Here is a 27,830-nt window from a genome sequence, read left to right on the forward strand (position 1 = left end):
TGCTGCAAACACCTGTGCATTCATTCAGACGCGTGATTCATCTGTGCTTTACACCTTCCAAATATCATGTGCAGGATCAGTGTTTCTGTCTCGTGCTCCAGCACAGATATCGAAACATTCTTAAGACACGTTTACCGGAGAAGAGAAATGACTGAAGATATGAAGTCTTGCTTTCTGACTCAACTATCTGCATATGTGGTCAGAATAATAATCTCGTTTTCTCATTGAATGAAGCTCATTTTCCTGACCCCACTGTCAGATATTTGTTCTAATTTTAATCATAAACTCGCTTCACTTTGACCATTTTCTCAGACTTCTTATCTTCAGTCATGTCGCTTCTCCAGTAAATGTGTCTTGATTTATGAATGTTTAGATATTGGCGCGAGAGAGAGAAACACTGAGGGAGAGCCTTTTCTGCAGCTTTTATTTAATGGGTGTGTTTTGTTCTGTTAGATGTCTTACACAAGCTGCATTAATATCTCATGCACTTTCATTTCCCAGGTAAATGCTTCTTGCTTTGAGGATATTTAGCATTGAGGAAAAACAAGGGAAATTGTTTTAGATTGTGTTCATGGACTGTCCATTTGTCACAGAAGCACATTCGGCTGTTGGTGTTTTGTGTGTATGAATTCATATATTTTTCACATGAGCTTCATCTCAGAACGGCATGACGTAACGCTCACAGGGAAGAGCGTGCATTGATCACGTCAGTCACATCGCCTGAATCCATGAATCATTCATCTTCACTTCCTGTTTCCCTTCACTCTCAGAATCACACATGAACACACTCTCAGATCAAACATTCATATGTTTCTGAAGGAGGAGCGGTTGGGATGCCTTCGGGTTACTTTTCTTTTGTGTGTGTGTGTGTGTGTGTGGGTGCATTAAAATATACTGATAATACACGCATGTGTGTTTCTACATTTACACTACACACAATAGAGGTTTAGTTTTAACCAACGCAGATTTTTGTATATAGATTATTTACCTTAATATCATGATCACTGTTATTTGAATTTGACAGAACTGACATAAACATATTCAGCTGTATTCTTTGATTCAGATTGAGAATGGCATCATATCTGTGTATGGATTATTCCAGGATATTGATTCTTCAGTCTTTGAACTGATGCTTTGGTCGGATCATGTTGAATGTGTTCTAGTGCTTTTGGCAGCATTGGCATTATTTATTTCATCCTCAATCCTCTATTTGTTGGACTCTTAGTGACTCTTTAAATTAAATATATAGATGGCGCGGACCTATCAGTTTGCCTGACCAATAGCAGATGGGGCGGGGCTAAGTTTGACTGACCAATAGCAGATGGGAGCGGGGCAGATGAATCAGGTTGTGTGTGTGAATTTGAGAGGAAACAGAGTATCAGTTTGTAAGAGAATGATCTTGAAAGTCTGTTTTATCATCAGAATATCATGATGAAGAGATGTGTAAGTGCTGACCCGTCTCTCTCTCTCTCTCTCTCTGTCAGGAGCGTGGGAAGGTCGGCGTGATCTTTAACGTGGGGACGGACGACATCGTCATCGATGAGGCCGGCGTGATGGTCAGCGACGGGAAGTATCACGTGGTGCGGTTTACGCGGAGCGGTGGGAACGCAACACTACAGGTGGACAATCTGCCCGTGATCGAGCGCTTCCCGTCAGGTGAGCACACACACACACACACTCCAGACAGGCAGTGTGTCGCTCTCTCTCATTGAGGAAGATGTTTTCCAAACATCACACCAAACCTGTTTGTGTTCGAGGATTCGTCGAGCTTTATTCCTGAAGCGTTTTATTCATCACAGATGTTTTCAGAGCAGCTTTAACAGAATCTCTGAAGCAAACTTCTTCAAATATGAGACTAATTCAGCTCTACAGAGTCATTACTCAGATCAATGTTGATTCAGTTCTGTTCAATAACTGTAAAGTTAATCCGTTATGAATCTGAATTCTGATTCCGATATGAAGCAGAGTCAGGTGTTTGTGTTGTATTATCAGTCACTGGTCAGTGGGTAAAGTGAGACTGGTCTTGGTCAGACGCTGGTCTTGGTCACTAATGAACAGCCGATATGCCGGTGTCCTGAGCGGATCTTGCTGAATGAAACAGAGCAGTGTGATGAGAGGAGCAGCAGAGAAATACTGGAGGAATAAAAATATCCATTGACCCAGTTAGCGCAGAGGAAGTCTGCAGTGGAATTGTGGGTAGAATGTCGAGCAGAAGCTTCCAGCTGCCTCCTGCAGGACGAACCCGTCCGGGATTGATCCGAGTCTCAGAGTCGTCGTCATAGTAACAGGTCCAGGAGCGGCTGTATTTAACGGGAACTGGATTAGAAGAGCAGGTTTGTCACGCTGAAGGTCATTAGTGATTGATGTTTACTATCATTTGTTATTCATAATGTCTTAATAATAGAGTTTCAAACACAGAACAGTGAAGTCGGACATGAAGTCACTGTGGACATTCCCATAGAAACGTAACTTTCCTCATCTGAAGCCTGAAGATAAAAGCATGTAATTATGGTAATTCTATCATGATGTGAACGCAGTGTTAGTGTGATTATAAGACCTGTCGTGTGAAACAGCTCACAATGGCCAGTTTAGATTCTGGGTGGATTTTTGATTTGATTTTTGATTTTCTTTTGTTTGCTGTTTTTGCATTTATTGTGACAGGACAGTACAGACAATTGACAGCATTCAAAGTGAGAGACATTTAATTTGATCTCATTTATTTAATTTAAGTTTTTGTTTAATTTTATTTAAGTTTTATTCTAATTTAATTTGATCTCAGTTTAGTTTTTTATTTAATTTAAGTTTTTGTTTAATTTTATTTAAGTTTTTTTTCTATTTTAAAAGTTTTTTATTTTAAGTTTTGTTTTGTTTTATTTTATTTATTTATTTTAGTTTGATTTGTATTTTATTTATTATTTTTATTTCTCTGTAGACAGAGTTGATATATCCCTCCATCCATACCTCCATTCTTCTGTAACTGCCTCATTCACATCATGTCAGAACTACAGTAATTACTGTAATTAATTGTTCCTCTCAGGTCTCTCAGAACGAGTCCATATTTAAGGAGACTTTATTAATTATTGTTTGTTTGTTAACGATGGGCTCATTCCAAAGCCTAATGATCTGCATATGAAGGCATCACAGATGCTCGTCCTGATGCTTCCCGAAACACGATTACTTTCAGCCAATCCTTCAAAATACTGATGGCGAATTAAAAGAAACCACATTTCTTAAGTGAAGTTCAGATTTAATTTCACTATATACAATTTCAATAAAACGTAACAACGTAACACAAATAATTCCATTTTGAGCACTATTTAATGAGCTGGCCTGTAAAGTGTTACTTTAAAATTATATTCCCAGTGATACTCACGAGTGTTTGGAGCAGTGTGTGTGTGTGTTTCTATACGGTCTGTAACAGCAGAAAGGCTAATGCTCGTCATTTAGTGTGTAGTTCACGTGGGTTGGTGGGTGGATGTTGGATGTGGCTGTCAGTGTGACTATTTGCTCTGCTTTCATAATGCACGTCAAGAGCAGCGTGAGATCATTTCATGAGGAGCTCAGCGTGAGATCTCTGCCTTCATCACATCACCATCACAATGAAACCTGCATTTCCAGTAACACAAAGACGAGCTGTTGTGTTTAAAGTGACACCATAGATAAAGGGGACAAAATTTCACTCTCCAAGATAAGACTTGTGTGAAACGGGAGAATGAAACGGCATTTGATGTGCTTTATATAAATGTTGTGAGGGATGTTTTTATCTTCACTTAGTCTCATATTGATCTATCCAGAGGTGTAAAATACTCAAAAAATGAATATAAATTACTTAAGTGAAAGTATGGATACTGAGTGGATATTTGAATCAATTAAAAGTCCAAGTGTCTGGCTAAAAACATTATTTCAGTGAAAGTAAAAAAGTGCTTTAACTTTAAACTGTATTTTTTTTTAAAAAGTAGCCGCAATCTGGCAGACAAGTAAAAAGTACAATCTTTCCCTTGGGAAATGTAATTATGGCAAGTCACTACAGGTGAATGGAGTCAAATTTTAAACTAATAGATATCCCCATACTTTACCAGTTATTAATTACAGGACATTATTACATTTTCTATTACGCGTTTTCTGATATGTTATGTTTAAAATCAAATGATGCATTAAATGCACTAATTTGCATACATTTCCAGGAGATCAATCTGAACATTGGATAAAGCCAGGTTCAAAACTCCTGTTTGATTGTGTTGATATATTAGAGTTCAGTGTTTTTAGTGAGGGGATTTGGGATATTTATTTCCATCACTTCATAAATCAGAAAATACTGTCAATAGACAGAAAAAACACGTTTTCGCCATGTTTTTAGGAATAAAATGTTCTATAAATCATGTTGAATGATATATGAACAAACCCCTTGCTAGAAACCTTCGGAATATAGATATGAATAAAACTGTAAGTTTTGGTATGTGTAAGTGTTACTGAAGTGGAGGAACAACTCATTTAATGATTCATTATAATTTAAATCTACAGACGCAAATAGATAATGTGCTGTAAAAGATTCACTTAAATGTGTGTTCTGGATGTTTTCTTTCCACTAGTCTGAAAAAGACATATTATGGAAACCAAATAGACCCAAACTGACCAGTGCCTGTAGTGTAAAGGTACATCAGTTTAAATTGCACTTGAGTAAACTACAAATCACCAAAAATAAAACTCAAGTATTTTACACCCCTGAAAGAAACCATCTAAATACTTCATCCTTCACATACGTGATAATATTCATGCATTTCAGTGTTTGAATTCGAGGACTATGGCACACTCATTGGTCCTGAGGGGATGTTCAGTGCAGAATCAGAGACGGATCCTTTCCTAAATGCTGGCTGTATTTACATATGATCCAGGATTATTTGATCTTGCTAATAAAGCCGAGGTGCTCATGCCAAATGCTGATGGCCAATGCGGGTGGAGATGGATTTTGATTGGATCATTTGCAGTCGACCTGCAGGAGCAATTAAGAGGCAGCCGCTCTGCTAGCACCGACTTCATTAAAGAGAGAGAGGAAGCTAATTAAAGAACTGACAAGTTTGATTTCACTACAACGCCAACTCTCACTCATAACAGCCGAGAGACAGTTGATTTACGCCCTGAGATGTCATGCCAGCAGATTCTCACATTCTCCCAGTGTTTATATGTGAATCATAATCAGCTCCGCAGGTCTGGAAAAGCTCTAACGCTGCAGCGACACACTGATCTTATTCTACAGATCAAACAGGTTTGGTGTGATCATTTATGTGCCATTGCTGTTAATATTTTGAATACGTTTTTATTTTTACGTGTGCATTTTACTATGTCTATATAGTTTGTATGAATTACTTGAGTTTAAGTTTTTCAATCAAATAGCTCAAGAACATGTGATTATTTCAACCTGAAACAGAAAACATCTTCCTGAAGTTTTACACTTTGATGCTCATCAGGACTGTTAGTTGATATGCTGATATGAAAATGTTCTTTATGCATTTTTAATGAGAACGACAACGATTTGATGTTGCTTGTCCACGTTCACCATGACACTGTAATTATCCAGAAGTAATATTCAACCTCTAAAATGACTCATAAATATGCTTAACTCTTGTTTAAAACACATGGTAACCAGAGCTTGCTTCAATTTCTAACCTCCAAAACGATGTTTAAAGCCTTGAGGGTGTTTAATCTGATATTAAAGTTCATAACCTGCTAAACGTTGACATGCTGGCGTTCTCTCTAACCTCTAATCTTTAACCTTTGACCTTCCAGATTGTAACCTGTTGAATTTGTTTGTTCTTCAAAGGGAACTTTGATAGTGAACGGCTGGCTATTGCTAGGCAAAGAATCCCGTACCGACTCGGTCGGGTAGTTGACGAATGGCTACTCGACAAAGGTAATTAAACAGCACCAAACCCCACTAATGAACGATCTGTCTAATCACGCTAAACACATCTCTGGACGAAGTGCACGCCCATAGACGCAGCGGAAAACTGTGAATGTACGACGATTTCCACATGCGAAAAATACCATCAAAATGACCAGTGTCTTATCACTCTTAATTCATGGTTTGCACCTGTCGAATTTGAAGAAGTGGACGAATGAGTTGTGCTGCGATCCTCAGATGTGTTATATTGAGACGTCTGACAATGGGACTGCACTTCTCCAGAGTGTTAACCTTACCAATAACCCCCACATAACCCTCCCTTAACCTCCCAACAACACGCACTACTGTTTACTGTTGTGTTCTGATCGAACAGAAACGGATTCACAACAGTTCAAACAAACTAAACTCCAAAGTTAAAGGGACTCTATTTCAGTGCCTCTGTTTCATCTCCGCTGTCTCGTCCTTCTGTCGAAATTGATTCCAACTTTAACCCTTTGTGTCCAGAAGGTCCTAACTTCCTATCCCACATGTTTTTTTGTGGCTCTGTACACTGTAAAAATTTAATTACAAAAAGCCGGCAAACCGATTGCCTTCAAAAAAACAAGTGAAATAGAAATAGTGTGTTGTGCTGACTAAAGCTTAGTTAGTATAGTTCACTTACACTAGAGCTCTAGTAACTAAACAAGAACTGAGAGTACTTGATCATTTACTTTAGATAAAAATTGTGTTTTGATGGGTTAGTGTGTGGGTTAGGGTTAGGGTTAGGGTTTTAATGTTGAAGTGTGTGTGTGACTCAAGCATGATCAATTACAAGATATTGTCACAAATATAGAGGGATTATATCAACACAACTAAAAGTTTCACAGGGTGTATATGACAGTGTTAGCAACAAAATGTTGAAAGATCATTATTTGACATGAAATATAGTTACGTTACATATCATTCATTTTATATATATATATATATATATATATATACTTCCCTTCCTTTGAAAACAAATAACTGATTTCTAGTTGCATCGCTGCATCATTAGGAAAATAATTACAATAATGAAGTTCAAGAGCCCGACCAAGTGGAACATTTATCTCCATAATGGTGACTTCAAACGAAAACATGTTAGGAAAATCAACATCATGTTATGTTCTCTCTAATGTTTCAGTTGTATTGGCAATGCAACATTCAAGATGACTTTGGGAAATGAGTGAATGCAAACAGAAAGAAAACTGCAGAAGTGGAGGAAATGAGGGAAAAGACTATTAAGAATTGGCTCGCCTGAAAAACTGGCACTCAAACCAATCAATTAATCAGAACTTGGGTTTTCTGAGTAAAAAAAGGCATAGAATGTGAATAGTACAGATTACTAGACTTTTACACTTAAGTTAAGACATTAAGGAAAGTTAACTAAAATGTGTTTGGATTTTACATTGTAGCTGGTCATTTGCTTCCTGTTTCTGAGGGCAAAAATTTGAAATCGCATCTAATTCCTTTTACTTTGACCAGTCGGAACAGGACTATCTATGATCAATTTAGACTATTTGAAATTTCATCCTGCTGATTGATGAACTGATGTCATGTGGTTTTACGCTGTACAAAAGTGCTGTTCTTCCTCAGTGTATCATATTTCTTCCTCATCATATCTTGTTCTACAGTACAAATATCTGACCATTCTTAAATCAATATGCATTTACTCGTGTATACCAATGGGCCAAAAATAAACTTGATTCAAAAGGAAAACCCATTGGCAGATATTTGTTCTTGTTTTAATAATAAGCTAATTTGAATGTTGCCTCTGGCTTGGCGTGCTCAGTTGGGGACACTACATTTTTCAAATAAACATTGAAATAAATCTAAATAATAAACTAAATTAACCATTTAAACTAAATTACTGATCGAATTATTGATCAAAAGCCCACACTGTCGCTGTGTGATGGTTGAGATGGGCTGATGACATCAGCGTTTTTTTCCGGAGTGGCTATGCGGCTGAATAAAATTATGCTGCATTATTTTCCTGTTTAACACTGTAAAGCTGCTTTGAAACAATCTACATTGTTAAAAGCGCTATATAAATAAAGTTGACTTGACTTGACTTGGCTTGAATGAATTTCTCAGAAAAAGAGGCTTCTTCTCATCTTTTATTTCACTTCTCCATTAATGTATTTGATTTAAGAATGTTTCGATATTTTTGCTGGAAAACAAGAGAGAGCACTGATAAACAACAGCAATTTTTTGCAGGGTGGGCAAAAGTTAAAAACAGATGTTTATATTGATAAATAACAGGCAAGTGAATGCGTTTGTAAAGCAAAGTTCCAGGTTCAGTACATGTTTATATTGATAGTATCTTTGAGAAGTTTGAGCGTTGAGGTGTAGATCAACAACATGAAACCTATGCCATCAGTCGTTCTTAAGGTTTATTCAAACTCTAGCTTTGAGGCGGCAGAAGTGTGCAAGAGGACAGTTTGTCAACACAAAGGGTTAAAGGATCTCTACTGACAGGGAAAACGTAATCGTTTAAGCAGAATTCAACCAACCGTCGACTCAAGCGCTCTTCTAAACCCTGAGGGCCACCGCTGTTCTTCTCGCTTTAGTTTCCATTGGATTAGATAAAGTTGAAGCCCTCAGTCATAAACCTGTCTCTAAACTCACATAACTGAATGAACACAGATCAAATGAAGAATACGGATTATTAGTCAAACCGTCTAAATAGAACGCTTAACTAACCCGCATGTAACGCTTCAATGAAACTCAGAGGGTGAAACACTGAAATGATTCTGTGTTTTTGTGAACGAATCAGATTCATTGAGAGAGTAAACGTTTGGAACGTTTGCGGAGAGAATACGGTCCCTTTAACACTTAAATGTCTGAGGATGAATGATGGAGGAAAGGATGTGCTGATACTGTCATGGTTTGTCTGTGAATGCAGTTTGGACTGCTGTGAGGATTGTCAACATGAAATCAAAATGAATCGTTCATTCATGTTATAACGGTTATTAGTCGTGAATGAAATATCAGTGATGTTAGTCTAAAGTGATAAATGTTTTTGTCTTTATAATCTTAAATGATCCTTATTATCCTACAGAAAAATTTTCAGAATGTTTAAATAAGGCAAGACACTACAGGCAAAACTATTGTTTGTTCATGCACTGGTAAATGTTGAAATTTTGCTTCCATCATTTTAGGCTAGTGGAAAGAAAACCTCAAAAATACACATTAAGTGTTGGTTTTATTACACTTTATCAAGTACAATATATCAGTAAATGAGTAACTTCGGTAACACTTGTACACACCAAAACGTACAGTTTTATTCAAATCTATATTCTGAAGGTTTTTAGTGAGGGGATTGTTCATATATCATTCACCTAATTATATATTTAACATTGTATTCCTAAACCATGGTGAAGATTATGTTTTCTGGCTTTTGACAGTATTTCCTGATTTATGGGGTGATAAAAAGAGAAATCCAAAATCCCCTCAATAAAAACCTTTAACTCTAAAACAACCAAACAAGAATTTTAAACCTGTCTTTGTCCACTGTTCAGATCTATCTGGAAATGTATGCAAATGAGTGCATATTTAATTAGATCCTCTTTAATTTGTATATTTTAATATAACATTTCAGAAAACCTGTAATACAAAACAGTTGCCTTAAAGGGGTCATGAACTGCATTGATTTATTGTTGTATAATGTTTCCAAACTCTCGAAAACATTTAGCATGTTTTTACTATTACAGTTCTCAAGGTTAACTAATGGTGAAAAGTTTCATTTATAGCTATATATTCAGATCTATAGCATTATATTCAGATCTATAGTATATTCAGATCTATAGCATTATATTCAGATCTATAGCATTATATTCAGATCTATAGTATATTCAGATCTATAGCATTATATTCAGATCTATAGCATTATATTCAGATCTATAGTATTATATTCAGATCTATAGCATTATATTCAGATCTATAGCATTATATTCAGATCTATAGCATTATATTCAGATCTATGGCATTATATTCAGATCTATGGCATTATATTCACACTAACGAATGCTTTCATCATAACTAACAGCGCAAACACAATGTAAATAAGAGATTCAGTGATTCTAACAGGAGTTTTTGCGAGAGTCCAGAACTCAGTCACTGGTAAACTCACGCTGTTTGATTGACAGCTCCAGCGATTATATATAATTTAATCACAGTTTAAATAACAGATTATTTTCATCTATTAGGAGAAACAATGTGAAGTTGAGCGTTTAGTCACTGTTTTTATTTACTGACACATTGACAAAGAGCATCTGAATCATTACATACATCACTGTTCTCAGATCAGGCATTAGAATTAACACGGTTACTCACATGTTGTGGCATTACTGTCGAGTCCATATTGTAAAAGTCTGTTTGCAAAGCTTGCGCTGATTTCCCAAAGAATCCACAGTGAAATGTAGCGAACACAAATAAATAATGCTCAGCTGAGACATTCACATTGTTGAGAATAAATAAGCACATTCCTTGCATTAGGATGTTATTTTTAGTCGCTCTTCTCTCCTCATCATCTCACTAACACGCCAGTGGGCGGGGCAAGAGTTGCGATGATGAAGTGGGCGTTGATCTTCTTCTGCAGGGGCGGACTTTCACCATCTATAACGTCAAGGCTTGGTTAAAATAAAAGCTAACTTCTGAAATATTCTTATAGTGTGATGACCTCTTTCATGTCAAAAGCTCAAGGAAAATGAGATTTCTCTGTTCATGACCTCTTTAATGTACTGTGATTAATCAACTGAGGGAAGTATGGTGGTATCAGTTTTACCCTATTCATCTGGGGTGTATTGCCTTAAATGTCACATTATGGAAGTAAACTGAGTTGTGAATGAGTTTCATGTTGACTGAACGCAGCAATAGTCCAGACTGCACTGGGTCCGTCACACATCTAGTACTGCAGGATTATTTTGGAAAAGGCCAGTGAATGTGTGGGGAAAGACTCCGACTCGCTCTCTCGTCTGACGTTGAGTTAGATCAGACAGAACATTCTCGAGCGGCGATGGTGTCTGTTATAAATTCAAGATGGCAGCACCTCCACACAGCTCAATGAAGAGGAAAAAAGGGTTTAACGGCTCAATTCCAGCAGAAGAGCCGATATTTTTCTCCCTCGTCCTTTCGCTCGCGTTCATCCCGCTCTAAACGTCCCCTATGACTTTCCATCATTTCCTCTTCCCCTGTATCTGATGCTTCTCCATCTCTCATGTTTTATTGTAAAGCCGACAGCACAGACGACGCTGAGAGAGACACAGTCAGAGATTACAAATAACCGCAGTGCATTGATTTCTTTTGTGCTGTTTATTTCGCTTCCTGAAGAAAGACCTCAGCAGGGAAATGCGAGCGCAGAACACATTTGTTTTATAGCAGAAACACACCCGGTGTCACTACTAAATCACTGCGGTTCAGCTCGGTTTCAACACTTTTTCACTTTTAAATTACTCCAGAGAGAAACAACACAGGCTTTTCTATTAGAGAGCGCAGAACCTTCTAGAAAGCTCATTCGTTTCCACACAAACTCCTGCAGAAACACGTGAGGGTCCTCCCCGGACGCTTTATTCATCCTGACAGTGTTCTAACCAGGCTCGACGTGATCGATGAAGACTCCCAGTTAATGAGAGCTTTTGTCCCAGTATATGTTTGATCCATCACAGATCAGATACACGCCATTAAACTAGTGATGCACAGAAATCAAAAACATCATAAACTTTAAGTATTGACCAAAACAGTTTTACGATAAATGTGTTACAATGTTTATTCATCTCTGAAACAAAAAGTAAGTATACTTCAAGTTCCCTTCAAGTATACTTTACGTGGTAAGTATACTAATATCAATGCACTAGTAGTATACTTGTAACTAAGTGTGCTGTTTCAATACTACTTGTCCCACTTTTTAGTTTATATGTACTGTAAGTGCAACAGTTTTAAACTAGTTGTTTACTCAAAGTTTACTACTAAGTTTTCATTTGTACTGCAACTGTACTAAGTGAACTTCTAAAAGTAAACGTGTTATACTGTTTATTAATCATTGCAACCAAAAATAAGTATACTTCAAGTTCATACTTGTCATACTACTGTAAAGTTCAAGTATATTTTTAAGTATGCTTTATGTAGTAAGTATACTAATAGCAATGCCCTAGTAGTATACTTGCAACTAAGTGTACTTGTTCAATTCTACCTGGGACTAAATTTAAACTATAAACACTTTTTAGTTTATATGTACTTCAAATGTAACTGTTTTAAACTAGTTGTTTACTCAAAGTTTACTACTAAGTTTTTTGTTTGTATTGCAACTGTACTAAGTGAACTTATACAAGTAAACATGTGTTATAATGTTTATTAATCTTTTGAAACAAAAAACTATACTTCAAGTATATTAAATATATAAAATTTTATTAAGTATACATAAGTACAGTTCAAGTATATTTTAAGTATACTTTATGTAGTAAGTATACTAATATCAATGCGCTAGTATACTTGTCAGTATACTGTGTTTATTTTTACTGTTTACTACTTTGGGCTAAATTGGCACACTTTTTAGTGCATAAAAGTATACTTTTAAGTGTACTTTAAGTGTAAGAGTTGTAAACTAGTTGTTTATTCAAAGTTTACAACTAAGTTTTTTCGTTTGTACTGCAAAGTGAATGTATAGGTATACTGATCGTTCACTAGTCAAATACTTGTAGCACATTTTTAGTTTATGAAAGCACACTTTGAAGTGTACTCTCAGTAAACTACTAGTTTATTAGTTTTATACTGCACATATACTAGTAAGTTTTCTTCAAGTGAACTTAACATCATACTTATAATTTACTATTTATATATTAGTTTTGCACTTTAAGTACTACTATGTTCCTGTTTAGGTAATGAAATACCTTTTAACTCTTTCCATTTTAAAAATATTTTATTTTAGCTTCATGCATCATTTTTTATCAACACTTGAATGTGGGTGTGTTTCACAAAGAAGCAACATTTTGAGCAAAAAGCTGAGAAACCGGTGTGTTCTCCCGGACGGGATTCAGAGCGATGCTCAAACACAGATGGAGTCGATCGAGTCCATCAACACCTCAAAGCTTCAGTCGTTTTCTCTTCATGGGTTCATCAGTTCATTCTGTAACATTAGGCCGTTTTGATTCATATGATGTTGAATGTTTGATGATGGCGTTATTTTACATTTGCGCAAGCAATGCTTCTGTCACTTATATCTGCTTCTTCTTCTCCTGTGTTTTGATCAGGAGATTCTGTACTCTTTCAGAAGATATGTAACAGTGAAAACACTGAAAATCCAGTCAAAGGCGGGGAAAGAAAGAGTGACGTAGATTTGAAGTAAATTCATTAACTCTGTCAGTAGAGTAGCCTACACAAAAACTCACATATTCAGAATTAGGAACAAATCTGTTTTCATTATAAATCAATATTTTCAATGTAAGTTTATAAGACAGTATGAAAAAAAGCATTTAATAGGCTACTCAATCAAAAGAATACAAGCCAAGTATCCTTAGAAACACTGAAACGTATAATTAAGTTATCTCGGTCAAAAGATTGAGTACATGTAGTCCAGATATACTTAGATCTTTCTGTCAGTATAAGCCAAGTATATTTAAGTGCAATTTTAAGTATATTTCTGAGAAGTACATAAACTGAAAGAATACTTTCTTATCTTCAGTTTAAAATAAGTACACAGATCAGGCATAACATTATGACCTAATATTGAGTTGATCCCCCTTTTACTGACCCGTCGAGGCATGGACTCTTCTAAACCCCTGAAGGTGTGCTATGGTATCTGGCACCAAGATGTTAGCAGCAGATCCTTTAAGTCCTGTAAGTTGTGAGGTGGGGCCTCCATGGATCTGACTTGTTTGTTCAGCTCATCCCACAGATGCTCGATTGGATTGAGATCTGGGGAATTTGGAGGCCAAGTCAACGCCTCAAACTCAATGCTGCCCACGCGCATCAATGAGCCTTGGCCGCCCATGACCCTGTGGCCGGTTCTCCACTGGTCCTTCATGACCCTGTGGCCGGTTCTCCACTGGTCCTTCATGACCCTGTGGCTGGTTCTCCACTGGTCCTCCATGACCCTGTGGCCGGTTCTCCACTGGTCCTTCATGACCCTGTGGCCGGTTCTCCAGTGGTCCTCCATGACCCTGTGGCCGGTTCTCCACTGGTCCTTCATGACCCTGTGGCCGGTTCTCCACTGGTCCTTCATGACCCTGTGGCCGGTTCTCCACTGGTCCTCCATGACCCTGTGGCCGGTTCTCCACTGGTCCTCCATGACCCTGTGGCCGGTTCTCCACTGGTCCTCCATGACCCTGTGGCCGGTTCTCCACTGGTCCTTCATGACCCTGTGGCCGGTTCTCCACTGGTCCTTCCTCTGAGCACTTTTGATAGAGACTGACCACTGCAGACTGGGAACACCCCACAAGAGCTACAGTTTTGGAGATGCTCTGACCCAGTCGTCTAGCCGTCACAATCTGGCCCTTGTCAAACTCGCTCAAATCCTCACGCTTGCCCATTTTTCCTGCTTCTAACACATCAACTCTGAGGACAACATGTTCACTTGCTGCCTAATATATCCCACCCACTAACAGGAGATCATCAGTGTTATTCACTTCACCCGTCAGTGTCATAATGTTATGCCTGATCGGTGTACATGCTAAATTAATAAATGTAAATGTGATGTCTTCATTATTTAATGTATGTTTGAATAAATCTGTCATGCAAACACGTTTTTAATACAGCCAACATGTAAATGTTTATAGTAGAGACATTAGGCTGTGTGATGAACTCTTTCTGCACCACTGACTGAATGTGTTCACTGCTGTACGGCAGGGGGCGCTGTTACACATCTTCTGGAGGAGTACAGAACCTCCTGATCAAAACAGGGAAATCAACTTTTTGCTCAAAAGGTTTATAAAACACCCGCCCATTCAAGTGTTAAATAAAAAGGATGCATGAAGTTTGAATAAAACTTTTTTTTAAGCGAGGCTCAGTTCTTTCTTTTGATATATTACATGGTCAGATATTCATTCAACAAAATATTCATGAAAGCTTTGTGAAAATTATCAAAAATTCTGGCGGGGAAGGAGTTAAAAAGTATTTCTTCTTGAGGATGATCTCTGTCTGCCCGCCTCTTAGAACAACCTAGCAATCACTCAGTGACACATTAAAAACCTCCATAGCAACAGCAAGAGATCCCGGTAACCACTCAGGTTCCACCCAGAGTTTGTCTTTGTGTGGTTGAAGTTTGTCTCACACACACACACACTCTCTCTCTCTCTCTCTCTCTCTCTCTCTCTCTCTCTCTCTCTCTCACTCACTCACTCACTCACTCACACACGCACTCACATACACACACAGAGTGTCTCTCTCTCTCTCACACACACACACACACACACACACACAGAGTGTCTCTCTCTCTCACACACACACTCTCCTTCTCTCTCTCTGCGCTGTAATTACGGAGGACTGCTATATTCACTCATCGTTCAGTTTATTTCCCTTTATACAGAGAAGAAAGAAACTCGTCCACAGAGTAAAAACAACATTCACAGTTATCTCAGAGCTCAGAATGGACAAGTCACCAAAAACGTCTCGGTTACATATGGTAACCCTCGTTTCCTGAAGGAGGGCGAGTCACACTGCTGTTCCGCAAGACCCATTCAGCAGAGCTTTATTGGATAAAGCTGGGAAAGCGTGCCCGGAGGGCCGCTGCGGAAGCCACATAATGCCCGGAGGGAGTTACCATGTGGAGAATACACGTATGGACTGGCCTTGGGCAGTGCAACATACAGGAGTCCCAGGGGTGGCCCCGGCCAATGTAGGTGGGGGAACAACACCGTACTGAGACGGCAGAGGAGACTCTGCTGAGGGAAAGACACAAGCTCACCCTAGGGAGCTGTACCGTGGAAAAATACACATATGGGACCGCCGTGGGGGTCACAACATATGGAACCCAGTCTAATACAAGTTCCACCAATGCATACAAGTGTTAAGCCTGGCGTCGAACGCTCCGCCACATCCGACTGCCGTGGGTTGCGGAGGACTCGACAGGGTTCGCCTATCCCTGAGGGAACTCGACTGGAACAGAATAAGTGCACGTATCGTTCCATGGGGAAGGGAAAGCTGACACTAGAACGGGCACTCCGGTGTTACTGACTATGCGAAGCGAGCACACGAGAAGCTACCGGCTCTACACGGAGGCTATAGAATCTAGCGAACGTGTTAGGTGTCGCCCAGCCCGCAGCTCTAAAATATCTGTCAGCAAGGCACCACGAGCCACCGCCCAGGAAGAAGCTAAACTCCTAGTGGAGTGGGCTCTTAACCCGAGCAGGCAGGGCACGTCTTGGAACTCATACGCCAAGACGATGGCATCCACTATCCAGTGGGCCATCCTCTGCTTGGAGACAGCCTTTCCCTTCTGCTGTCCTCCGTAACAACCGAACAGCTGCTCTGAGGTCCTGAAGCTTTGCGTTCTGTCAACATAGGTCCACAGGGCGCGGACCGGACAGAGAAAAGCTAGGGCTGGGTCTGCCTCCTCCGAAGGCAGCGCTTGCAGGCTCACCACCTGGTCCCGGAAGGGAGTGGTGGGAACCTTAGGCAAATATCCAGGCCGGGGTCTCAGGATTACATGAGAGTTACCAGGCATGATTCGTCGCCCAAAAATGCCTGCAGGTCCCCTACCCTCTAGATAGAGGCCAATGCAGTCAGGAGTACTGTCTTTAGTGACAGGACTTTTAACTCTGCTGTCTGCAAAGGCTCGAAGGGCGGATAGCACCAGAGACAAGTCCCAAGAGGGTATAGAGGGAGGACGAGGCAAATTTAGTCTCCTCGCCCCCCTCAGGAACCTGACGATCAGGTCGTGCTTACCTAAGGACTTTCCATCTACTAAGTCATGATTAGCGGCAATAGCGGCAACATACACCTTGAGTGCTCCAACCCGCTCTGTAGAAAGGAAAGCACCGAGCTGATCGTACACCTTCGGGGGTTTTCTCGGCGAGAAGAGCATCAGTCGACGAACAGGTTCCACTTCAACGCATAGAGCCGTCTCGTAGAGGGAGCTCTAGCGGAAGAGATGGTGTCTACCACGTTCTGTGGCAGGCCACCTAGAACCTCCGCGTCCCATCCAGGGACCAGACATGGAGTCTCCAAAGGTCCGGACGCAGGTGCCAGAGGGTGCCCCGTCTCTGAGTCAGGAGGTCCTTCCTCAGAGGAATGGGCCAAGGAGGTACTGTCGCTAGGAGTATCAGTTCCCGGGAACCAAGTCCGGTTGGGCCAATACGGGGCGACCAAGAGGAGCTGCTCCTCTTCCTCCCTGACTTTGCACAGTGTCTGTGCAAGAAGGCTCACTGGGGGAAACGCATATTTGTCTAGGCCCCTGGGCCAGCCGTGTGCCAGAGCATCCGAGCCGATGGTTCCCTCGGTCAGGGAATAAAACAACTGGCAGTGGGTCGTGTCCGGAGCGGCAAACAGGTCTACCTGAGCGGTCCTGAAGCGACTCCAGATCAGCTGGACCACCTGGGGGTGGAGTGTCCACTCTCTGGGAAGCACCCGCTGGCGTGACAGCTCGTTGGCTCCACGATTGAGCAGGCCCGGAATGTGAGTGGCACGAAGCAACCTCAGATGCTTCTGACTCCACAAGAGGAGATGGCGGGCGAGTTGTGACATGCGACGGGAGCGTAGACCACCCTGTTTGTTGTCCGTCCGGACCAAAACGTGCTTGTCTTTGAGCGGCATTTTGAAGCGGCTAAGAGCAAGACAAACTGCCAGCAACTCCAGGCAATTGATATGCCATTGCAGTTGGGGCCCCGTCCACAGACCCGAAACTGCAAGTCCGTTGTACGTGGCACCCCAGCCGGTGGATGAGGCATCCGTGGAGACAACAGCATGCCTGGACACTTGTTCTAGAGGCACTCCTGCCCGTAGAAAAGAAGGGTCCGACCACGGGCTGAAGGTTTGGCAGCATCCCGCTGTCCTGCATTTGAACGAATTCAAGCAGTTCAACACCGACTGGGCGCGCTCCTCTGTGAGGCGCGCAGTCTCGGCGACCGAGTCCAGCTCCATCCCGAGAAAAGAGATCCTCTGCGTGGGGCAGAGTTTGCTCTTCTCCCAGTTGACCCGAAGTCCCAACTGGCTGAGGTGTCTGAGCACCCTGTCCCTGTGTTCGCACAACTGCCCTCGCGACTGGGCAAGGATCAGCCAGTCGTCGAGGTAGTTGAGGATGTGAACGCCACGCTCTCTCATGGGAGCAATGGCCGCCTCCGCAACCTTCGTGAAGACGCAGGGCGACAGGGCTAGCCCGAAGGGTAAAACTTTGTACTGATATGCTCGCTCGTCGAACGCAAAGCAAAGAAAAGGTTTGTGTCGAGGGAGAATCGAGACATGAAAGTACGCGTCCTTCAGGTCGATCCCTGCAAACGAATCTTGGGGATGGATACACCTGAAGATGCGTTTCTGCGTGAGCATCTTGAACGGCAGCCTGTGAAGGGACCGGTTCAAGAACCGCAGATCCAAGATCGGCCGCAACCCGCCGCCTTTCTTGGGTACAATGAAGTACGGGTTGTAGAAGCCGGTCTTCATATCGGCTAGAGGGACCGGCTATATCGCGTCCTTCGCCAGTAGGACCGCGATCTCCGCCTGGAGCACAGAGGCGTTCTCCTTCGACACGAAGGTGAAGTGAACGCCCCTGAACTTGGGGGGACGCCGGGCGAACTGAATCGCATAGCCGAGTCTGATGGTATGGATGAGCCAGCGAGACGGCCTGGGAAGCGCTAGCCAGGCTCCCAGACACCGCGCAAGGGGGATCAACGGCACCACAGACGTATCTGCAGCGGGGCAGCGGGGGTAGCGAGGCGGCATGCAGGGACCCGACTCGGACGGCCTGGTAGCGACCCGAAGTGGGGTCTGAGTGTGGTGTGCAACACCTACCTGCTTCCGCTGAGGGGGTGTGCGAGTGTGGGAAGGCCTCCGGGGTGCGTCCCCACAGCCGGCACCCCCTGCTGGCGAACAGAGAGGCGTCTGAGAGTGACAAGGCATGGAAGCGTCGAACACTGACAGGCACGCTCTCTTTGCCCCCAGAGATATTGGAAACTGCTCTTTTATTGAGAATTTGGGTACCACTGGCACTGGGGCCAGTGACGGAACAGAAAAAACAGAAACAAAGATTCTCCCCCGGGGGAAGGAGTGGTGCTGCAACCATCTCCTGAAGAGCAGTTTCCTCCATCTCTGGGTGGCCCGTCTCAGGGTCGCTTACGACGGCGCTTACCTCCTGGCTTGGCAGCGGCCTGAGCGGGCTGGACGGCCTTCCTGCGGCCTTCCTGCAGCCTGCTCCACGCCCACGGTGAGGTGTAGGCTGCTGCTGGGCTGGGGCGCGAGCGGGGGCGGTGGCGGGTGGCCGTCCTCGGCGACGGGCAGGCGTAGGTGCTGCAGCCGGCGGTGGAGTGGGAGCAGCAGCTGGCCGAGAACTGTTGGGCGAAGCTCTCGACCACGTCGCCGAACAATCCGGCCGACGAGATGGGGGGGTCCAGGAACTGGTACTTGTCGGTCTCCCTCATGTCGGCCAGGTTGAGCCAGAGATGTCGCTCCTTGACCACTAAGGTGGACATCGCCTGACCGAGGGAACGGGCGGTGACTTTCGACGCCTGGAGGACGAGGTCCGTTGCGGTCTGGAGCTCCCTGAGGAGCTCTGGGTCAGGCCTACCCTCATGCATGTCCATGAGTGCCTGGGCCTGGTGCACCTGGAGCAAACTCATGGCATGCAAAGCGGACGCGGCCTGTCCGCAGGACCTGTAACTCTTCGCAACTAGGTTGGAAGAGAACTTACAGGCCCGGAACGGGAGATGTGGGTCACCGCGCCAGTTTGAGGTGGTCGCCGGATACAGTTGCATCGCGACGGCCCGCTCAACTGGTGGGATCCCCACGTGACCCTTGCCCTGTCCGCCGTCGAGGGTAGTGAGGAGGGAGGAGCCGCTAAGTCTGTTTCTGGCACTGAAAGGCGCCATCCACGACCTAGTCAGCTCCTCGAGAAACCAATCATCCAACCTGGAAGGTTCGGGACGTGGTGGAGGGTTCCAATCAAGCCCGACCTTCCCAGCGGCCCGGGAAAGCATAGCCGTCAACACGGGGTCCGACTCGACCATTACATTCGGCTCTTCAGTACAGCCGAATCTTCATCCTCCGAGGACTGGAACTCCCCCTCCGAAGCAGCGATCGACATCTGCTCATCCGCGGGTGCCCCGAAAGTCACTGCTGGACGCCCGTGGGCGGGACCAGCAGTTTCCTCCGGAAGCACCACCGGCTGAGGAGCTTGTGAGGGATCAGGGGCCCGCGGAGGCTCGCTCAGCGGGTTTGCCCTGAACGTAATCCTCAGATCACCCCGGGCATCCGTCGAAGTAGGTCTATACGCTCTTACGGAAATGTGCTGAAGCACCCAGGGAAGACCGCGGCAACACACAGGAGATAGTGCAGCCTGTGTTTGCACTCAAGACAACGCCCTCACCGAACCAACTGGTTTGCTGTGAGAACAGCAGTTGTATTTTTAAAGAAGCAGCTGTGAGCACGCGGTCCCGCTGAAATGTGCCGTTGATCGCCAACACGAGCGTCCTCTTCGTTCTCCGGCCTTCAAAGAAACTCTTTTCTCTTGCTGATACAGCAGTCTCGTCTTCGTAGTAACGCCTGTTCGGCTCCGAAGTGAATGACAATAGTGCGCTGCTCTCGCTTCCTGTTTATACCCGCGGTGCGGCGCGGAGCAAGAGACGCAAATCTCGCACACCAATGGCCATTGGCCCGTTCTCTATATCTCGAAGCTGATAGGGGCTCCCTGAAGTGATCCCAATTCGTCGGTTACGTCCGACGTATGTCGAACGCGACCGACTGAAAGGGAACATGAACATTCTGTCATCATAAAGATGATGAAGCAAACAGATCAGAAAAAGAACTTCACTTTGTTTTGGCTTGTTCTTCAAAATATATGTAATGTCTCACAGAAGACACTCGTACAGGTTTGAATGTTATCATGAGTAAATTATTGTTTCCTTTAATGTTCACTGTACAGTGACCACTTGACTTCCGGCCCAGCTAACACATTTGTGTTATAAGAACGTTCTCCAAATATTCAGTGTTGGTTATGGGAATGTAAAAAATATCCAGTTTCCTTAATGTTAATAGAATGTTCTCATCAGAGGAACAAACAACTCCACACACAGCATCAGCAGCTTCACACATTACTGACCAGACTGATGTTATTTCTGTCAGACGTCTACAGAAGCTTTTATTGAGATTAACAGAGGTTTAGATGTTGATATTTTTTTGAACATAATTACGTGTGAAGTCACCAATATGGAGATCGATGTTTGCTTTAGTTGGGCTCTGGACCTCTTGAGTTTTGTTAAGTTGCTTCTTTTCAGCAACTGCTGATGTTTTCAGAAAACATTTCTGCACTGATAAACCAGACTAACATGCATTAAAGTGGATTAAACAACTCCTTTTTGATTTGAAAGCTGTTTTTGAGACATAAGTAATAAAGTCAACCTATTTGATAAACATAATTTGTAACACTGAAGTAATTTGTGTAAGATTGTCCAAATATAGTTGAATGTTAAGACATTGAGACACACTTGGACATTCATCATACAACAATGGTGACAATCAACAAATAATTCAGCTGTGTAATTTATTTATGCTGCAATGCATGCTGGGAGCCATGAATGTTTGTATGCTGGCATGAAGCATGTCACCATTGATGTCTGTGAGTGTATAAATGGCACAAAATATGTTTTCAACAACAGTGTTCTTTATATACTCACAGATATCAACATTCAGCCTCTGAAACGCAACAGTGGTGTTACAAATTATCTTTATTACATCAGCTGAGTTTAATACTTTTCAGTAGCACTTCATTTCCACAAGACAAAATGACAGTTGTTTAAACCACTTTAATGCATGTTGGTCTGCTTATTCAGTGCAGAAATGTTTTCTAAAAGCACCCACAATTGATGAAAAAGAAGCAACTTAACCAAAGTCAAGGGTCAAGAGCCCAACTAAATCAAACACTGATATCCATAATGGTGACTTCACACGCCATTATGTTCAATAAAACATCAACATCAACATCTAAACCTCTGTTAATCTCAATAAGAGCTTCTGTAGACGCCTGACAGAAATAACATCAGTCTGGTCAGTAATGTGTGAAGCTGCTGATGCTGTGTGTGGAGTTGTTTGTTCCTCTGCTGAGATCTTCAGATTTAATGTTTTTTTTGTAGTTGTAGTTTGTGTTCTTATTTCTCTTTCTTTCAGTGCGTGTTCCCAGCAGGTGCATCAAACTAACCTTTATATAACATTCTATTAACATTAAGGAAAATTTTTATGTTCTTGGAATGTTGAATTGGTAATCAAACTTAAGTTAAAAGAATGTTTGAGTTGTGAATATTTTGGAGAACGTTCTTATAACAAAAATGTGTTTATCATTTGTCTATCTTTCTGTCTTGTCTTTCTCTCATGAGTGTGAAGGATCTCCTCGGGTCTCTGTCCTCAATCGTCCAGTTAAAGAACGAATGATCACGCGTCCTTTGACTCGCCCCCTTTTTTCTCTGAACAAATCAAAGCATCTTCACTCGCTCTCAACGTCAGGGGAAGTTTTTACTGGATCTGTGGAGCTCAAGTCATGTTTGTGTGAATAATTCACTCTGCTGGATTTTTCAGTTCTTCCTGTTCATCGTTTTGGGAGTTTTTAGTCAATCTCACAGTCCGACAGAAGCGTTACATAATACCAAACACACCAATCTCGTCTGATCCCACAGACGCTTGATGTGGAAAAACCTCAATAGAGGACCGTTTATGAACATTCATGATCTTATTACTCAGAACAGAAAGTCAAACACATTCACAGAGGTCAAGATGTGTGACGGACACAAGATGTGTGTGAGAGAGTGTGTGAGTGTTTGCTCTTTATATCCCTCTCCTTATTGATCCATCCTCATCAGCATCAAACAATGATTGTTTCAAAGCAGCTTCTCAGGGAAATAAGGGAATCAATGATGCAAACTTCATCAAATATGAGACGAATTCAAATTCCTCTATAATCAGCTCCATGCAAAAGACAATAGTGTCATTATTGATCTGAATTCTGAGAAACTCCATCCCAAAGTCTTCTTTCTCAAACACCTTCACACTTTCTTTCTGTCCCTCTTTAATCACTCTCTGAATATTTCCCATCATCATCATCATCATCATCATCATCATCATCATCAACTCATTCTGTCCATCTCTAGCTCTCTGAAACCCTCCAAAGTTCATTTCTCCAGATGATGGAGATGATGATGATGATGATGATGAAGGTGGTGCATGAGTGAGAGAAATTCACAGATAAGCAGCAAATCTTGCTCTTGGTAACACAACTTGAGTTAAAGGAACACTCCACTTTTTTAAAAAATAGGCTCATTTTACAAGTCCCCTAGAGTAAAATTGTTGAGTTTTACCGTTTTTGAATCCATTCAGCCGATCTTTGTATCTGGCGGTAGCACTTTTAGCATAGCTTAGCATACATCATCGATTCTGATCAGTCCATTAGCATCTCATTCAAAAAATGACCAAAGATATTTTTCCTATTTAAAACTTGACTCTTCTACAGTTACATCGTGTGCTAAGACCAACTGAAAAGTTGTGATTTTCTACACCTCTATGGCTAGGAACTACTTTCTCATTCCTGCGTAATAGTGGTGGATCTTCGCGGCCGTACTATGGCTGCAGCGGCGCAATGATTGGTTGGTATTCTGTGAAACATGGTGGTAGTTACACCTTCGACTTACTATCACAGCCCTTTACAACACACACAACCATGGCTAATCACAGCTAAATCCACAACACAATTTGTCGGCTGCAAGCCTGAAACTTTCTCTGCAACTACACGAACTTAGTGCCGGTCACATTGAAAGTTCCCTAGCTGGGCTACTTTCAGGCGCTGTAATATCATTGCCATGGTACGGCCGCGAAGATCCGCCACTATTACGCAGGAATGAGAAAGTAGTTCCTAGCCATATAGGTGTAGAAAATCGCAACTTTTCATTTTCAGTTGGTCTTAGCACACGATGTAACTGTAGAAGAGTCAAGTTTTAAATAGGAAAAATATTGAAAGTGTCATTTTTTGAATGAGATGCTTATGGACTGATAAGAATCAATGATGTATGCTAAGCTATGCTAAAAGTGCTAGCGCCAGATACAAAGATCAGCTGAATGGATTCAAAAACGGTAAAACTCAACAATTTAACTCTAGGGGACTTGTAAAATGAGCCTATTTTCAAAAAAAGTGGAGTGTTCCTTTAAAGTGATCATACAGTGTGTGATCAGATACGATGTGAGATTGTAGATGTATTACTTGATGTTAGCGATGAGCTTTAGTGGATCTGAGGTGTTACCAGACCTGAGGTTTGCAGCGTGTCGTCCGGCCGCTGACGGCTCCGCCCTCTCTCTGTTCCCTCCGCCTCCTCAGGTCGGCAGCTGACCATATTCAACAGCCAGGCGTTCATCAAGGTGGGCGGCGGCGAGAAGGGCCGCAACTTCCAGGGTCAGATCTCGGGTCTGTATTATAACGGCCTGCAGGTGCTGAAGCTGGCGGCGGAGGGCGACCCCAACGTGCAGGTGCAGGGGAACCTCCGTCTGGTGGGAGACGTGCCCTCAGTGATGACGACCGACACCACGTCCACCACGCCGCTCGCAGACATGTCCACCACCATCATGGAGACCACCACCACCATGGCCACCACCACCACACGCAAGCAGCGCTCGCCCACCATGAGAGACAGCGTCACGCAGGTCAGTGAGCCCAAACAGAACCGTGTCCTCTCATTGGTCAAAGCTTCCTCCGTTCTCTCCGCGGGGTTTATCTGAAGCTGTCAAGACGGATGTAGCCGTGATTCCACTCTGACTGATAAATCATATATATTTAATTAAATTTCACATTAATGGAGAGGCGCTCTTTGGTTTTCAACTGCGATAACTAATGTGCTCACTCAGAGAATCATTTGCCGTTATGAATTATGATACTAGCATTTGGTTTGTTGATCCGTTGGGTCGGATTGCTTTCTCCGCTCCACCGCTCCAGAGTTGATTCAGCTGATCTGCTGGTGCGGATCCGAGCGCGATCGCGTGTTCATATAGGGGAGCGCCGGGTTAGTTGTGACACGCATGTTTTAACCCTTTCCACACATGCCAGAATGACCAAACTTAGTGTATTTACCAGTTGCCATATCAACATTATTAAGAGAAAAAATTGCTCCAAAATTAAAAAATCTCTGGAAGATATCACTGAACATTTATTTAACCATAGCAAAAGTACATTTCTTACTTGAGTTTAGCTTTCATCTCAGTTTTTTGTGTTTATTTAAAATAAGACAAACCTAATATTATTGTAATCTTGTATCTGTTATTTAACAGTTGAGATGTTCTTTAATGCTGATCTAACAGCAGAAGACACGAGCCGCGATGGGGTGTGTGTTAACACTGCGCTACAATGAAGCAGAGGTGGACAAGTACACAACTCCATTACTCGAGTGAAAGTACTACTGGTCAAATATTACTCTGTTACAAGTGAAAGTTGTTAAAAACTATTTTTACTTAAGTAAAAGTACAGAAGTACTTGCTTTTAAAAATACTTAAAGGTAGGGTAGGTAGGATTTGGTTAAAAAACTTTTTTTCCAAATTTGTTTCAACTTTCTATATATATCAATACATAATTAAAATGTAAGTACTCTGAAAAAGAAAGTATAAAAATTGAGTGTCTGTAGACCTCTCACGACTGTTTTAAAGACAGCTCATTATTTCCATTCACTCCACCTTCTCTCTTCTGGGCTCTTTCCAAAGCCACGCCCCCAAAACACATGAACGAGCCACGCCGACCGCGATCAGCTGAAAGACGCATTATTAACCTGAGGCGAGCGGAGAAGAAGTGCATGTAGTGACATCATGTCAGAATCACATGTAATAAAAATCTAACTTTATCATTATGAATATAAACAAATAAGATGTCTTTTAGTACTCACTCTCAAGCTAGAATAACGATACTGGTAAAGTTCAAAATACACACACAACACAGTGTCTACGACACACACAGATACAAGACAAAAAACATCAGTAAACATTGGTAGAGAATATAAAAACAAACCAAGGGCGGAAATAAACGTGCAGGTAAAGTTCCCGGTGAACATGGTAGAAGAGTTTAGACAGAGGGTAGTAGGTAGCTAAAGCTAACTTAGTTCTAAAAAGAGTTCCTGGATGCGGTGTACTAGCTTTTACACATGCATTATGTTATCTAAAGTTACATTTAGCGAAATTCAACACGACAGCGATCAACTTGAGCTAAGCATATGGAGTATTTATCATCTCTACTAATGGTTCGCTAAGTGTATAACATTGTAACTTTATGCTAAGTAATGTTATGTTAGCTATATTAGGCAGCTACGTGTGCTAGTGAGACATGCTTCATGAAAACATAAACCAAAAAAATGTATAATCAAAATGAAAGATGACCTGTCCAGCAGAAATACAGCCTCTTGAACTCAAACGGGTGCGCCAGGGTTGCCAGGTTTTCACAACAAAATCCGCCCAATTGCTACTCAAAACTAGCCCAAAACAAGCCCAATCGTGTTTCTCCGGTAAAAATCGCATTTGGGGGGTAAAATATGTGTCTTTTTGGTAGGGCTGCCTGCTAAAATTTGCAAATCCCAGGGCAAAATATCACATAATTGTGGTCGCTTCAACCCGCGGACATGAAAAACAGCCGCGGCAACAGTGCTGAAGTAGCCCTTGGCAACACTGGGGCATGTGGGCGGATCCTGGAGCAAAAGCGGCGGTAGCCATGGTAACGAGAGAGAGTGACAGGAGCCCAAGCCAATCACTTGATTCGGCCCGAACGAAAATAATGAGCGGTGTTTATTGCAGATTAAAAAGTCACTCGATTTTTATACTCTCTTTTTCAGAGTACTTACATTTTAATTATGTATTGACATATAAAGACAGTTTAAACAAATTTGGACAAAAGAGTTTTAGATCAGACTTACCTACCCCACCTTTAAGTATCAAAGTAAATTTCCTTTTTTATGTCAATGCATTATTTTATTATTGTTGCATTGTTGTATAAATGCACGCTATGCCATGGTGGTTTAAGCCAGTCAGTGATGCTCCATCCGACATGCTAGCATACGACCACCTTGAACTCATTTAAATACTTAAAAGTTACAAAGCTTTTTACAAAGCTGCTGTCACTTTAAGGCTGAATGCACAAATCCCACACACTGATACACATCCGATATTCCCCCAACTGTTTACGTTCACTTAAGACATAATCAACTTTGTTTACGTGAATACTTTCCAAAATGAAAATTGACATTTTGTGTGTATTGGTCTGTTTAAGTGTGGAAAAAACACAAAAGAAAGCTATTCAGTACTCGTGCTCTGGCATCTGAGAGGCACAAAAACCAGACTGAACTGAGCTCTTTCATCAGGCTTTTTCAGATTCATCCATATGTCTGCGCTTCTCTTTCTCCCAGACATTTATATTTTGCAAAAAACAACAACAAAAATAACACACTTTTAAAGAAGAAAAAAAATCATCCACTGACTTGCAAAGCTGCTACAGAAACGACTTTTGACTTCGAGGACCTTGATAGAAATGTAGTGGAGTAAAAAGTATGATATTTGTCTTTCAAATGTAGTGAAGTTAAAGTAAAAGTTTCCCTAAAAAATAATACTTCAGTAAAGTACAGATACTCAAAAAGTGTACTTAAGTACAGTACTCAAGTAAATGTACTTCAATACTGTCCACCTCTGACAATGAGCCCGTATTAGAAATATGCCATTATATTCTATACTTTTATTAATTTTTTTGGGAAACCATGAGAAAAGTGTGAATAATGAC

General features: G+C 41.9%; 1 protein-coding gene across 1 annotated transcript in view; it reads left to right on the forward strand.

Annotated features, from left to right (window-relative positions):
• The window catches only part of nrxn2b (neurexin 2b), a gene marked incomplete at its 3' end in the record, with an annotated part of 382,238 nt that extends 357,433 nt beyond the window's left edge, over nt 1–24,805 (forward strand). Inside the window, exons 18-20 of the mRNA XM_079804614.1 lie at nt 1,485–1,656; nt 5,819–5,908; nt 24,408–24,805. Of these exons, the coding sequence (XP_079660740.1) occupies nt 1,485–1,656; nt 5,819–5,908; nt 24,408–24,805 (660 nt within the window). The remainder of the gene's footprint in view (nt 1–1,484; nt 1,657–5,818; nt 5,909–24,407) is intronic.
• Nucleotides 24,806–27,830: the final 3,025 nt, after the last annotated feature.

Source organism: Gobio gobio, assembly GCF_949357685.1.
Source record: "Gobio gobio genome assembly, chromosome: 2".
Taxonomy (NCBI): domain Eukaryota; kingdom Metazoa; phylum Chordata; class Actinopteri; order Cypriniformes; family Gobionidae; genus Gobio; species Gobio gobio.